At 41.0% G+C, this 15,895-nt stretch overlaps 1 protein-coding gene across 1 annotated transcript in view; it reads left to right on the forward strand.

Annotated features, from left to right (window-relative positions):
* Nucleotides 1-15,895, forward strand: part of ZNRF3 (zinc and ring finger 3) — a 108,555-nt gene that overhangs the window by 57,151 nt on the left and 35,509 nt on the right. Inside the window, exon 2 of the mRNA XM_067306817.1 lies at nucleotides 9,326-9,451. Coding sequence (XP_067162918.1) covers nucleotides 9,326-9,451 — 126 coding nt within the window. The remainder of the gene's footprint in view (nucleotides 1-9,325; nucleotides 9,452-15,895) is intronic.

Below are 15,895 nucleotides of genomic sequence, written 5' to 3' on the forward strand. Positions count from 1 at the left end.
TTTAAAATATTCTGGTATGTCAGAGGCAAGTGAGAACCTTAAAAGGATGGAGATGCTTACCTTTGTGTAACTCTCTGTATGTTGAAGCGGAAATGAAGTAGTTACATCTTCCATCTCTAATCTTGGCACAGCAGCAGTTGGGGAAGCTGAGTGATTTGAGAGGCTGGATAATTCAGATTCCAATTCTGCTGACAGTGCCAGAATTCAATTTCCTCTTCACATCTCTGGAGAGATTTTTCACAAAGGAATATATTTCTTCATAATGGCTATGAAACTTTAGGTTGGACAGGCAATATCAAATGTGATTCTGCTAGCCTATACTTTGGGTTTTTATAGCAAATATTCCTTCATGGCTGTGAGGAAGTCATACTTGGATTTTTTGAAAAAGGATGCCTTCTCCCTTAAAGAAGGCAGGGAGATGTGTTGACACCCTGGCCTTTGTTTCATGAACTGTGGACTGTACTTAATACTTCTCTTAACATTAATCCTCTTCCATAGGATGTATGAAAGTCCTTATGGCAGTGTTATCAACAGAGGTTCCAGATCAATGCAGATAGCCCCTTAGGTCCCTGTGACATGTATGTACATCATAACTGTAGCTCTGTGAAGCTAAGTAATTCATTATATGCTGAATTACCAATAAAAATCATCCATAGATTTTATTGGTGCACAGTACACATGAGCAGATATGACTACTTTTTATGATGCACAGAAGGTGAACAGGTATCTAGAAGACTTACTCAAACTGAGAGATTAAAAAAAAAAAGGCAACCTCAAATGTGGGGTCAAAACCCCAAAACAACTTAAATTCATATGTCTTGCATTTCTTCCCTTGTTATTTCTTGACACCTGATTAGTAGTAGAGGACTAAGCATGGAAGAAGATATTGGCAGCACTATCTGGAGGAAGACCAAAACTTAATTAGGAAAAGAATGGGAAGAATAAATAGGTAATCTTACTGGAGAGGTTCTTGTTTAATTTGATTGTTATTGATTTCATGTTGCTGTGACCCAGAGAGCACACATTTTAAACTTTGTATGTGCCTTGTTAATGTTTCCATACTGCTATATCTCAGGAACCTTTTCAAGAGGGGAGCAGAGGTCATATCACTAAGGCCACGCAGCTGCTCAGTGAAGGTATTAGTAGCATGGGCAATCTTTTAGCTATTTCTTGCCAAAGGGTAGAGGGGAAAGAGTGATGTTCTGCAGCTTGTGGGATTTACAGTAGAAGTGAACATACAATGAAGAACTTAACAAGAAGAAAGTTTGGGAACATAGTGCTGTCTCTCAAAGGCATGTTACTAAAGTTTTCAAGACTCTCCAGATCCCATTTTTCAGACTTGCCTTGTATTCTTTAATACTAAAGTCTTGGCGGGGGAAGGGAAGAATTGGGAACTGGTAGCGTTGTGCTTTTGTTTTAAGTGGATCTGAGATTAGGGAATCTGTATTTATAGTGTTGACATGCTCTGTCTGTTGATAAACTACTGGAACTGTATGCAATGTACAGAAATGCCAGCTTGTTTTACCCAAGTGAGCATAGGCTCCAAAACAACATAACTGAATCTTCATGGTGTGTATAAGCATTACTATCGTGCTTCTGCACCCAAACCAATAAACGTGTTCGGTGGCATGATGTACAGTGTGGGCTTAATGGCTTGGGCTGACTCTAGCTTGTGATCTTTGCATGGTGTGAGTGTACTCTTTGGCTCTTTTTGATTCTTTAGGCCCTCTGGGATCCTTACTTTAGTGGGAGGTGGAAAAAAACCAAAAAAACTATGAATGGACTGCTGAGGCTGGCTTTCCTGTTAGGCATTGGAGTCTCAATGTGAAGGGTGAATGAAATAGACTGGCCAGGATATGTGGAGCTGGAGACGGTTTTATGCAGATAAGAGATTTGTGGGTGGAAACTGCATTCTCAGAGTGATGGAACCATGAACATGATTCTAACTGTAGATCAGAAAGGTTACTATATGGTTTGGTGTGTTCAGGTAAAAGAAAGTTGCGGGAGGTAAGGTGGGAATTGGTGATTATATGAATGAAGAGGTGTGCATTACATGCAGAAGCAAACAAAAGAACAGATCTTTGGAAATGCTGTAAAAATGTTAAAGAACTCATGTTTTTTGAGGTGGGGGAATCAAGTGTCTTCTCTTGGCAGGTGAGATGAGAATGGAATTTTGAGGAAGGTCATCAGTTTGTCGTTGGTAACTTATCCATGAAGCATGAGATCTGGACAAGGTTGATGGAGAAGCTGATTTGAGTTGAGATTTAAATAGTCTGCATCTAAAAAATAGTTCATATAATTCACATTGAACTATGTTAACAGGTGAGAGCACCCAGAGAGAAGGTGTAAGGAGTGCCTGCACAGAAAATCACAAATAGCCCAGAGGAATCACAGAATCACAGAATCGCTGAGGTTGGAAGGGACCTCTGGAGATCTTCTAGTCCAACCACCCTGCTCAAGCAGGGTCACCTAGAGCACATTGCACAGGATTGCATCCAGGCGTGTTTTGAATATCTCCAGAGAAGGAGACTCCACTACCTCTCTGGGCAACCTATTCCAGTGCTCTGTCACCCTCGCAGTGAAAAAGTATTTCCTCATGTTCAGATGGAATTGTCTGTGTTTCAGTTTGTGCCCGTTGCCTCGCGTCCTGTTGCTCGGCACCACTGAAGAGAGTCTGGTCCCACCCTCTCGACACCCTCCCTTCAGATACTTGTACACATTGATAAGATCTCCTCTCAGCCTTCTCTTCTCCAAGCTAAACAGGCCCAGCTCTCTGTCTTTCCTCATAAGAGAGATGTTCCAGTCCCCTAATCATCTTAGTAGCCCTTTGCTGGACTTGCTCCAGTAGTGCCACATCCCTTGTACTGGGGAGCCCAGAGCTGGACGCAGTACTCCAGATGTGGCCTCACCAGGGCTGAGTAGAGGGGGAGGATCACCTCCCTCGACCTGCTGGCAACACTCTTCCTGATGCACCCCAGGATACCATTGGCCTTCTTGGCCACAAGGGCACATTGCTGCCTCATGCTTAACTTGGTGTCCACCAGCACTCCCAGGTCCTTCTCGGCAGAGCTGCTTTCCAGCAGGTCAACCCCCAACCTGTACTGGTGCATGGGGTTATTCCTCCCCAGGTGCAGGACCCTGCACTTGCCTTTGTTGAACTTCATGAGGTTCCTCTCCGCCCACCTCTCCAGCCAGTCCAGGTCTCTCTGAACAGCAGCACAGTCCTCTGGCGTATCCGCCACTCCTCCCGGTTTTGTATTGTCAGCAAACTTGCTGAGGGTGCACTCTGTCCCTTCATCCAGGTCATTGATGAAGAAGTTGAACAAGACTGGACCCTGTACTGACCCCTGGGGGACACCGCTAGCTACAGGCCTCCAACTAGACTCTGCGCCACTGATCACAACCCTCTGAGCTCTGCCATTCAGCCAGTTCTCAATCCACCTCACTGTCCACTCATCTAGCCCACACTTCCTGAGCTTCCCTATGAGGATGTTATGGGAGACAGCGTCAAAAGCCTTGCTGAAGTCAAGGTAGACAACATCCACTGCTCTCCCCTCATCTACCCAGCCAGTCATTCCATCAGAGAAGGCTATCAGATTGGTTAAGCATGATTTCCCCTTGGTGAAGCCATGCTGACTACAAGCTGACTGACTACATGCTGACTACTCCTGATCAAGGAAGAGGAACCAAATGGTGCTGGAGAGTGAGAAGAGAGATCATGGTCCAAGTTTTGGTCGTGATAACATTAGTAAATTGGTAAATTGTACAATCTGTAGTTGACTTTATAATGCCACTTGATTAAAAGAGCTGATGCTAAGTAGTTGAATATGATTTCCCTAGGTGTCTTAATGATTCCATACAACTGATGACTAATGTCTGACTTCTCTCAGCTGAGTATTGGTGTTTGTCCTGTAAATCTCCACATTCACTCATATTCAAATAGTCCAGCAACAGTTTGGTTTTACAGTGCATATGATTTTAACTGAACAGTACAATATTTTTGTCAGTTGTCCCTTCCTGAAACATACCAACTTTGAGTATTGCTAGCATAATATGATTCGTTTCATTAATTACTCTGGTGAGATTCCACTGTGATGCAACAAAATCCTTGGGAACTTGTAGCCTGCAGATGTACCTAGTAAGTCCTCTATATTTGCCAGCACAGAGCCTGAGGCACCCTATTACTGTTTTGCTTGCTGCTTACACTTGGTTTTGCATTTAGGTTTGAGGTTTCTCATGTGCGGGATTATTTTGCCAATGTGTGGTGTTTTAATAAATTTCAGTCTTCAGTCCTTCACATTCATCTAAGAAATGTAAGGTAGAAAACATTTTGTGCCTGGATTCTTGGACTGCATAACAGAATTCACTTGCTCTGGGTGATGATTGTCCTTAAGTAGCAGTGGTAGTAGGCAGCACTGCCATACTGGGGTAGAATTCTCCCTTTCTGACACCTGCTTGTTTTCGTTTGCTAGCCACAGCCCAGCTTTCCTCTAGGTAAGTAGCTCACAGTACAGCCTTGCCATAGCTTATGAGTAAATGGGTGTGTTCTAAGTGGGCTCAATTCAGGGGTTTGAATGAGAATTTGAAACTTTCTTCCCCTCGGCATGAATGCAACTGTGTGAATGGCATGAGTCCTGTACTAAGGAGACGAGTTCCTGCTTCATTTTTTTTCCCTTCATTGACAAATTTGCCAGGGCTCCCTTGTTTAGCTTCTTGCATCAGAACAGACTCCAGAAACTTTCTAGGAAATCTAGTTCTGAGGACAAGGTTCAAGGCACAAGGACTGTGGTATTTGGAAAAGGAGTTTCAGAATGCAGTACGATGGTCAGTAAGTGCTGAACTGAAGTCACTTCTTGTTGGAAAACACATGATATTTCCCAGGTCTCATGCAGTTCTTCATTGTTACATATTCTCCAGTTCAGTTTTGTATTCCATGTAATATTTGAAGTCTCGTGCAGCTTTTCAAAGACAGCTCATCTAGTTATACACATTGGTCTTAATTTTACTGCATATTCCACAATTCAGTCTCTGGATTTCAGACTTAATACCTGGTACCTTGTGTGCGATACACATGCCTCAGCCAATATTAGCCAGGATTGTCATGCAAATTTTGTTTGAGGCAGCTGTAAGCACATGGTGCTCTCCCAATCCTGCTCAATGCATGCAGTTTTCTTGGAGTCGTCTTTCTTGTGATCTCGGAAAGCCAGATGAGAGGATTCTTCTCAAAGATTTTCTGCAAGTCTTTGGACAGCATATACCTGCTGAAGTACCTCTGTTGGAAGGGAGAACCTATTGGATAGCTTTCTCCTGACTGAAAGGCAGGAGGCTTGCAAAGTTACACTACCGGAATGGCTAATCTTTGTAATACTGGAATCTGCATATCAAATTTTTCATATGACAGGAGATACAGTGCTGCAGTTTTATCTTGGAGAATCAAGTGACAGTGAATGTGGGTAGTGGTTTGCCAGAAAGTGATGAGTGGCTTTCTAGGGGTCTCATTATTCCATTTGGAGTGGGGCTGGCTTGACATGAAGCTAGAGTCAAAGTGATCCAGCCATGTCAGCCTCAGCAACTTCTGCTGGATTACGGCCTGCTAGAGTCAAGGATCGAATGATGTGACGGTCCCCATTTCAGCAGAGCTCTGCTCTTGATGTGTGATATAAACCTGGCATGGACTTTCAGGAGTCATAGGTTGGTACCTGACTGTGCCCCAGAGTGCTCCATATGCTTGCTGCTGTTCATCTTCCTCTCTGACTAGTTTCATGTTTGTCTCTTCTGGTCGTGCTTCTTGTTGTGTAAAGGTAGAGTGAAGCAGAATTTATTCTGGACAGTTTCACCCTTTCCCTGGGATGCTAACCACAAAGCTCACCTGAGCCCTACCAACATTAATTTGCTGTTACTGCTTTCAGAGTGTGCTGAGTCCTGTGCCCTGTCCTCCACTTGAACTGCAGCAAAATATTCATATCATGGTTGAAAAGCTTTCTTCTACTTAGTAAAGTCTAAAGTCATGAGGAATTGTTAGCTATGACACCCAGAAAGTCTAGCAAGGCTTTCTGTTTGAGTGGATTTGTCAGTTCTTGATGGAAACATGGAGGCTGTTTGCATTGTGAAGGCTCTACTGCTTTCAGGTCTGTGAATTTTTTTTTTTTGTCTACTAACCTGTATGTAGGTCTTTTTCCAGCTCATCTAGCTCTTTGAAGAAGGCAGAGGGAGTGTTCAGAGATACAACTTTGATTTTGCTAAATGCCTGGGAGCCCAGTCCCGCATAACGTATATGACCTGTGCATGAAAGTGAGATGCATGAGCTAGGATACACTGAGTGCACACCGACTGATATTGTAAATTGCTGACTGTCTAGAAAACTCTATTCAGAGGACTTTAATGTTATACACTGCACACATTTTCCTCTCTTTGGAATTAAGTATAATTTGCCTCTGAATCAGGAGACTCTCTTCTCAGGTGTTTGGGGCATGTTACTGGAGACAAGGTGTTGGCCAATATTGTTATTGGACAAAATTACCAATTTCTTTCTTAGGGTAGGGAAGTTCGGGCTTTGTAAAAGGAAGAGAAGAGGCTCTTTTAACTTCATTTGGTTTATCCTGATTTCCTGGGGTGTAACTGCAGAATGTGCTTTGTGGCTATGATCTAAAGGCCTATGCACACTTGGAAGCTGTTATGGAATAACACAGTTCTAGAGGAAAGAAGCTGATACATAAACGGAAAGAATTTTCTGTTCCTCTTGGCCTTCCTCCAACATGTTTTCTGGACTAAAGTAGGCAGAGATGATATTTTTTATATGGTTGGGGAAAAAAAGACCAAGACTTCTAATCTTTTGACAGTGTATTAAAAGATCCTGAGCTGTTCATATGGTTGTTTGTAACACTATAATGTCCTATCCTGGCAGACAAAGAAAAGGACAAAAGGGTGGAAGTTTTCTTTTAGCTATCAGGACTTTTTTGAGGTGATAGAGTTACAGAGTAAAATGTTCCTCCTTCCTTATTCCTTTACTGTTTGTCTGCTCTGTAACAGTAACCCACTTAAAATTTGTGCGGCTCTTTTTGAAGTTATTTTAAACCCTAAGCAGTGTATACAGATATTGTAACCTTGGATAAAAGCACCTCCCAGTCGTGGTTTCAGTTTTGCCCTTTCAGGCATGTGGAAAGTGCCTCAGTACATTTCAAGGATTTTAAACTAGAAACTTCTTAGATATGGGTTATGGTTTCACAGCTTGATTGATATAGTGTACATCAAGGGACTGGTTCTCTGTTTCTTTAGATATTTAACACTGATTAATGTTTTCTGTTAACTCAAAAGAATGCATAGACTCTTTGCCACTCATTGGACAAAGTATTTGTTTATAGTCTAACTTTATAGGTTTGGAGCAGTTTGCAAACTCCATTTTTATTTGTAGTGAAAAAAATAAGTCAAATGTACATTGAGCCCTTTGGGGGTTAATTATGTTGGAATATATGCACTGGCAGTTTTGGAGAGAGCCCTCTCTACCTGACTCCTTTCCTGGTTTTTATGTGTATGCTAAATAGTTTATCTTTCAGGTACTGAGTTAATGGAGTGTTTTATCTTCTAGTGGTAGTTAAGATATCCCACACTTTTAAACATAGTAAGCTGAACTGCTGATCCATGTGATAAGGTGGACAGCTCAGTAACACTTCCAATAGTGCAGAGTAGTAAGTCATAATAAAAAAAATAGAGGTAGGGTGAATTAAAAGTTGGAGAGAGGATTCTTCTGTCTGCCCAGTACTGTGGTGGTTTGGTTTGGTTTGTTTTTTTCCCTCTAAATGCAAATGAATTGGTGATGTATCCTGAAAAATAATGAGATGTGGGAAAACCTCTTGTTTGTATTGTGTCAAATCACCAGCGTATTTTCTGTATTTTGCAGTAATAGCTCAAGTCTTTCAGAAAGGCAGGGCCCCACAAGACAATATAAATAGCTATCCTTGGATTGAATAGCTTGCAAAATGAAAGAAAAGGTACAACACGAAGAAGAAAAGGACAAGATGACAAAGTAGTGATGCAGAAGAGGTGGCAGGATTAGTGCGTTACGTGGTGCTACTTTGCATGGATTACTGAGGGGTGTGTGTGTATACATTATACGTGTATATATATGATACATGTATATGTGTGTGAAATTTTGTGCAGTATAATCTTCTATTATATAATCTTCTATTATAATCAAGTAGCAGAAAACAAAACGATCATATTGCTGATACCAGTTTGGGGGGGGGGGGTTACCTAGTTTGGCAAAGGTGAGATTTAAGGAAAGACATCAAGCTGGATAAAGTACAAGCTTTTTCTCTTTTGCTGTGAACCTTTTATATGTGTATATATACATACACACACATATATGTGCACACATTTATACATATATAAACACATGCGTGTGTATGTTACATCATGGGCAACTCTTGGGCAAAAGTCTCTGAAAAATCTTAGATTTTAGCTGAGGAAGCAAGAGAACAAGCAGAGCATAGTAAATTGTGTAAGAAGTTAAATGTTTGATACCCTACTTTATACAAGAAGATACTATGCTAATGAAGGATAGCAAGCTTGGAACAGATGAAGGAAGTTTGAAAAATCAATGCATAGGAAGTTCCTTGCAATAATAAAACCAGACACTAATGACATAGCATTGGAAGGAGGGAGGAGGAGGAAGAGATTGAATGTCTGAAAATAACATAAATATGTATTGTTGCCCTGTGTAAGAAACATAAATATTTAAGAAACTTAAAGTCTATTGCTTCATGCTACATCTAGCTTCTTCTGAACCAAAATAATGAGTGAGAGACTGTTTCACAATAGTTAGGCAGTTTCTTGTTCCTTACTTTGTATTGGGTGATAGGGATATTCTAAGGGATGACAGTTAATATTGTGCAGATATGTAAAAAGACTGTTAATGCCTCTCAAACATTGGTTTTGGATCTTGGCTATTTAAAGTTTTTGTCAGTGAATCCACAAAAGATTTTGTATTATTTCTGTCAGTTTGCAAGGAAAGGCCCAAGTGTAGCATTATATTTAATTCCTTTATATCTGACATGAGGACTTATAACTACATTTAGCTGGGGGCCTTCAACTGATTGTTCATAAACAAGATAACAGTAAGTTCACATAACACTGCAAGATTTAGAACTGAGAGCACGCTTCAGAAATGTACTGAATTCTTAACATATGCAGCCTTATACTTCAGCTTTTCTGATGTTGCTTAGTTTAAAAAAAAAAAGTGTATTTGTTGTAACTATTCAAAAGCAAACTATATGCATTTTATGAATTCTACTGATTTGCTAAAGATTTCTTTCTGATTCTGTTTCAGATGCATCCACTTGGACTGTGTAATAGCAACGATGAAGAAGACCTATATGAATATGGCTGGGTAGGAGTGGTGAAGCTGGAACAGCCAGAGTTGGAACCTAAACCATGCCTCACTGTATTAGGAAAGGTAAGGGAGTAAGAGGGTTATATAGTTTGAATAATTTGGGGTAAATGCTGCATGTAACTGTTTCTTGGAATGGTTAGTTCCTTTCAGAGAAATATCAGCAAGAAATAAAACCAGAGTAAAACCCTTTTACTCTATGAAATATTCCCCTTTTGCCTGTTTTCACACTAGGTGCTTCAGGGAGAACTAATATCATAAATCAATTGATAGAGATGGTGATGGGGAACTGAGTGCATAAATTCTCTTTTCAGTTCTGTAAGAGCCTAGCAAAGATTTTGGCAAATAAGGCTGTTTAGCAGAAGCAGTAATGGAGCAGAAATAGGGTGGACTGCCAGTGTGATGCTGAACTTGATCAAAGGAAGCTTCTCATCAAAAGCAGTTAAAAAACAATAAAATGCTTTCATATTAGGTACAATTGTTTTGGAAAACATCTATTAATTTCTTTTTTTTGGAGGAGGAGTCTTCAACCCTAGAAGAGATTTCTTTGCAGTGACTGCATGATAGATATCACTAAATAACAAGTGAATCTTGTTGTATTGGACAAAGAAATGCAAATTTCCATCTTGCTGGAGTCTCTCTGTGGAATAGGGCCCCTAGCATCTAAATTCCTTGCAAAACATTGCCCTTTGTGTTATGGGTTGAAGTCAGTAAAGATATCATTACCTCTGCCAGGTATCTTAAAAAGGAAAGCAGAAAGCTGTCCTTTTTTTGTTCTCTGCTTGGAACTTTGAGGATTGAGGTTTTTATGTGTTGACGTTTGAGGTCTGGAGTAGTCTGTGCGTGAAAAGGCATAAGCCTCAAGTAGCTGAGTAGGTGGAAAAATCCAGCTGGCCCAGATTGCTCAGACTTTGCTACGGTGCTGTTGGTAATTTCAGGTGAGTAGTGAAAATGCGCTGCATCAGGCAGAAAATAAAATCATAGACTGAAGTTTTGTAGGTAAAACTTGGAGTATTTACAAACTATATAAAACTTCTGGAAAAAGATATGTTTCAAGGGAATTGGGAAACCATCTGCTTATCTAAAGCTTGCTGCAGGTTTAGCGTGGGATACTTGGTGACAATTAATCTCTCAAGAAGTGACTGCCCTTCCTTTACCAGTACAAAAATTATATTGTTTTTGTTTCACAGAAATACTAGCTGATGCTTCTTTGATCTTGGGAGGATAAAATTTAAGGATAAGGTCTGATGAGGATGGTAATTAGGGAAGACTGGGTACTGAAAGATGTATAGTAATCCATAAGTAATCTCCAGGAGTGGTGTTGAGTCTTGGGGAAAACCATTTAAGGAAGGGATCTGTTCAGTCCCAGCTGTCAGGCTCCTGAAAAGCATTTGAGGAAGCAGAGATGAGAAATAGAGGAAGAAAAAGTGAAAAACAGGGATATCCTGCACAGATGTCATAAATATTTTCTGGAATATTTGCTTGCCTGCCCCACACCTATATACCCAATTCCCCCTGCTATATTCTCCATGTCTCCGCAGCCAAACTGACCTCCAGAATGACTGCCCCTCAGTATCTGATGATCCTCGCTTCTCAAAGCTTGGCATGCTGAACAGCGGACACTGCCTTTGCTTTAGGAGCTCTATAGCATCCACTTTGGAATGACAGATGCATAATGACTGTAGTGTGACGTCTTTATCCTCCATGTAGTGTGCCAGGAGAGTTTGGACCCATCTCTTCTCTGTCAGTTCATGTGCAGTGGTAATTCAACAGGTGAAAAAGGCTGGCAGGGTGCTTCCTGAGGCAATAATTTTTCTCATTAACCATGATGCAGCTCCCTATCCTGTATTTTCTTGTCACCATCTACCGTTCTCTTCCTGAAATATCTTTGTTCCCTATTTCCTGCTTGCTGCTGCAACTTTTCTCCATTTCTTCTCTCCAGCCCTTCTGCTCCCTATGCTCAAGTCATGCCCTTATTTAAAAGGACTTCTCAGACTTCCTTTGCACATTGCTGAGTGCACAGACCAGCAGGAGCATCAGCCGTGAGCTTTCTGCAGCTCTGTCAAGCAAGTCAGCCCTGGGTATCTTAGCACTGTCACAAATTGCATTGTGATTGGCTGGGTCTCTGAAAAATTCAGTTTCCGTGCAACTTGATGCAAATGGCTACATGAGCAATCAGTTCAGCCGGTAAACTGTTTTGCCTGGCTAGTGCTATACCTGCTGCATGTGTATATGGATCATCTTCTGGTTGTCCCCAGAATTTGGTAGCTGTTTGACTTAAAGAAATTGGAAAACAAAATAGTGTGTGTGTAGGGAAAGACCTTAAACAGGAGAGAGCAGGCACTTTGTTGAGGGAGGGGGAAAAAGGAAAGAAACTTCTTATTCAATTTAAAGAAGGGGAAAATTAAGGAGCCTACTATTGTTGATTTTTGTTTGTTCCTCATTTACTTTGATTTACCCTGCCCCAAAAGTGGCTTTTCCTGCATTATTGGATCTTACAGGCAGTTACTGCATTTGCCTTTGAGTATGGTGATGGTAAACTGTTGCTATTCCAAAAATCTGCATGTAGGACTGCCCAACTGCAACATGTCTCGCAGAGATAATTTGGATATTACAAGATGCAGAACTGATGACACATTTAAAAATGTATTGGTATATGCACTGTTGCACTTCAGCTTTGCTGGCACTGCAGATATCCAGATATTATGTAAGTGAGATAGATGGCAAAGCCACCCCTCATTACGTGCACATCTGCATTAATGACTCAGGTGGGTAAAGGTAAGACTTCCTTGAATGCATGTATTCTCAGCTCCTTAAAAGATGTAGCAGTGTGCATAAAACTGAGGATGTACAGCTTTTGAACTGAGAGGCCACAGAGATCCTGCTTTGTCCAGTGCAGTCTGACTGTGTGATCAACAATACCTGCTGCTGAGAACAGATGCATCTCCCTTCTGGAGTTTCCCTTTGTTTCTTACTGCTGGAATTGGGGCTGGGATCTTCTAGTATCTTTTCTTTGGTCTTAGTTCCATTAGAAGCCATTCTGTGAAATGAAAGCTGGATCTTGTATGTGGGAGAAGTTATGTGATTGGATCAGTTTGATCTATTGATTTCATGATAGGAATGAAGTTGGTGCCATGAAGGTGGGAAAAGTTAAGGACTTGCTTTCTTTCAAAACTGTCACGGGCATAATTGAATGGTTAAATACCTCAACAACTTATAGCAAAGTAAAAAGTTACCCTGGCAGAGCCAGAGTAGTGATCTTATGTATACACTTCTCTTTCCAACTTACAGCAAATGTGGGCAGCTCTGTTTGATTTAGAGACTTTCATTGAGAAAGCTAGTTTGAATGGCCTCATCTTTGCTATGCACTAAGAGCGTACACATGGAGAGTTACCCTGGCTCAGCTGTCAAAAACTCTCCATCTCTTATGTGCATAAGGAATGGATATTCTTGTGAGTTTAAGCCTATCTTAATTGGATTTGTTTAAAAGTTCAGACTAACTCAAATCAGTTTTGCAATACAAACCATAAAAGAATGTGAAGCTCCTGTTAGTTTAAGGGAGCTGGTTTAAACCCTTTTTGTTAAAACTTCTGAAGTTTTGTGTTGAGTAATATGCTAGTAGAAGCAAAAAGGCTATTGGTTTTGTGCCTGTGTGGTGGAATGCATGCATATATGAAGGAATAAATGTCAAGTTTTTCTTCAAATTGCAATGGTAAAGGACGAAAACTGATGTGTTTAAGAGATTGTGGAAAGTTTGGAATGTGTTGAAGTAAGATGTAGAGAATATTTAAAAACTGTTTGTAATGCTGAATTCCATGAGGTAGAAATCTGGTACAAAGATATGGTTTTTTTCCTTGTTTTTTTTTGTTTTTTTTGTTTTGTTTTTTAGTAAAACCATGGCCTGTGTTTCCAGTAGCTTCATTCTAATTCTATCCATCTGCCAAATAGAATCAGTAGATGTATAGAATTTAATGTGTCCATTTCCATATACATTTTTGAATTGCTCATTCTTTTTAGTGAGATTTATGTGGTGTAATGGAAGTGAAAGCATGAGAGTTTAAAAAAAAAAAAAAATCTTCTCTTAGATGGCCCATAAAAACTGGATGCCAGTTGGGAAAGGGGTGTGTGTGGCAGCCGTGATTTAACACCGCCTTTGATCAGCGCGCAGCCCTGTTTGAGGCAATGCTGTGTGCGAGTGAAGCAAAGGCCTGGGTTTTACTGATCTCATGAGCTCCTGAATAGGGCTCGAAGGGGAATGACAGAGGAAGAAGAAAGCTTTGGAAATGAAAAGGAAACCCCGTGAACCCGACCGGCATTATTGGCTGGATTTGCCTACCAGGGCGCCGCTCGGTTTCTGCCAGGCTAATTCTGCCCCGACTTCTCCCTCCCTGGCCCCGACCCTGCCTCCCCCCTCTCTCTTTCCTTCTTTCAGACGTTTTTTGTGTTTGAGGCATGGTGGCAGCAGCTCGGTTCTCAGGCTGGGAACCCACTGAGCCCGTTGCCATGGTCTCTGGGAAGCTCTTGGTGCCATGTGCTTCAAAGGGAACCTTTCCCCTGCGGGGCTGCCGCCTCCCCAGCGCCCGCCTGCAGCACGGCGCGGTGTGGCTCGGCGCGGCCAGGCTTGCTCCCCGCCGCCAGCCGCGCCGGACCAGGAGAGCGCCCGGTCTGGCCTGGCCCGGCCCGCCGTGCGCCTCCGCCACCACGGTGCTCGCGTGTCCTGCGCGCTGGCGGGGGCATCCCCCGCCCGGCTGCGTCTGAAGTAACGACTTCTGCAAGGTGTGGTGAAACCTAACCCACCATGGGCCTTGCTTTTCATTTTAATAAAGATACTGAGAAAATTTTGAAGACTTGCTTGAACTAGAACTTCTTCCCTCTTCCACAGGCTGGAAAGCCCACAGGGAGCGATTTTGTTTCTTGTTCCTTTTCCAAGGACTGCTAAAGAACAACTTTTTGGTATTAATAGGATGTGTGAAATTGAGGACATGCATCTGAGTAGACCTTAACAAAGAGAGGATGTCCCTGCTACTACAGCTTCCTGTTTTCTTCAGATCAAAGGAATCTATGAATATGAGGAAATTCCTAACAGCTCTTCCAGTATCCATTCGCTTCTTTTCTGTTTTGAGAGTTTGTTTACATAACATTTACACAAATATTGACTAGAAGAATCCCCTGTTTGCTGCATCATCACTATGATTATACTACTTAGGTTGGAGCCAAAATCATCATAACTTTGAGTCTTCATTAAACAGTCTAGTTGTAATTCCTAATAATTTGTCTAATGATTAGCTTAATGTAAAGATTCTTGTAAGGTAATCAAATGTGGAATCACAGGATTATGTCGGTAGCTTAGTTCCCGCAAAAAGAGCGATCTGTTCTAAGACTTGAGGAACCAAGGCAGAAGGGCTTGTGGGGAAGTTTCTTTGGACTTTGTGAAACTAATTGGCTTCTATTTAACTTCAGTAATACTTTTATCCAGGAATATCAAAAACTTCACTGAGAGCCTGGTCACTGTTGCACTAAATGTGGGAGCATAGGTGATTTTATTGTCCAGTTTCAGGCCCTGTTCTGCATTTTTGTTTCTTGTCCTAACAATTATATTACTTAATGAAGTTTTTGGTGGCTATCTGTGGGGGAAGAGGGAGAGATGCTCTGAAATGCATTTGCAAACCGCACTTTTACGAGACTCATAAAAGTGCTCTATAGATTAAGATACGCTGATTGAATTAATGTGTATGGGTGGACAGGTAATCAACTGATGCACCTCCTAATTTACTACCTGTGAAAATCTTTCTTAAAAAGTGTGTTTTCAAAACCACGCTCTTCTGTGGCAGTAATGGTTAGTTACACAAAATAAAGTCTAAGAAATGCAATCTGTTTGATTTCTTTCCATCCTGCTTTTCTGTTGCTTGCAAATAATGGTTCAAGAGTTTCCTGGTTGTGAGAGAGGCCCTTTTCAGATAAGGAAATAGGTTCTTGGATATGGTACAGTTTGTGCTCTAAAAACAGAGTAACACTTTACATGCATTTTGTAAGTAGCTTTATGTGCAGTTACTTTTTCTGTATGTCTCAATTTCTTGCAAGTCCATTGCAAAAAAAATTGGACAACTTCTTTTTACAAGAACATCTAGACTATTTTTGATTCCTCCTTACCAGCACTGGACTTGTCTGATAATTAAAAATAGCTTTGAATTATGTCTTGCTCATGTGTAAAGAGTTGGTGGCATCTTTGGGGGGAAAAAAAACATTTTTGATCCTTTTAGTTTTGAGTTGCTGGGGGAAAAAAGCAAATTAAAATCAACTTATACTTTGATATTCATACCCTAAATTAAGCATACAGTTATATATACAAATTAGAATTTCAATGACTGCATAAGCATATCTTTTATGTATAACATCATTAATTTGATGTACAGTGTGGATAGTCACATGTACAAATGGATTCAGTTCAGTTGCAGAAATGCATATGAAATTTAGGCAAACGCTTTTCCATGCTGAACTTGCTCAGAAATT

The sequence above is a fragment of the Apteryx mantelli genome, chromosome 17 (assembly GCF_036417845.1).
Source record: "Apteryx mantelli isolate bAptMan1 chromosome 17, bAptMan1.hap1, whole genome shotgun sequence".
Lineage (NCBI taxonomy): Eukaryota > Metazoa > Chordata > Aves > Apterygiformes > Apterygidae > Apteryx > Apteryx mantelli.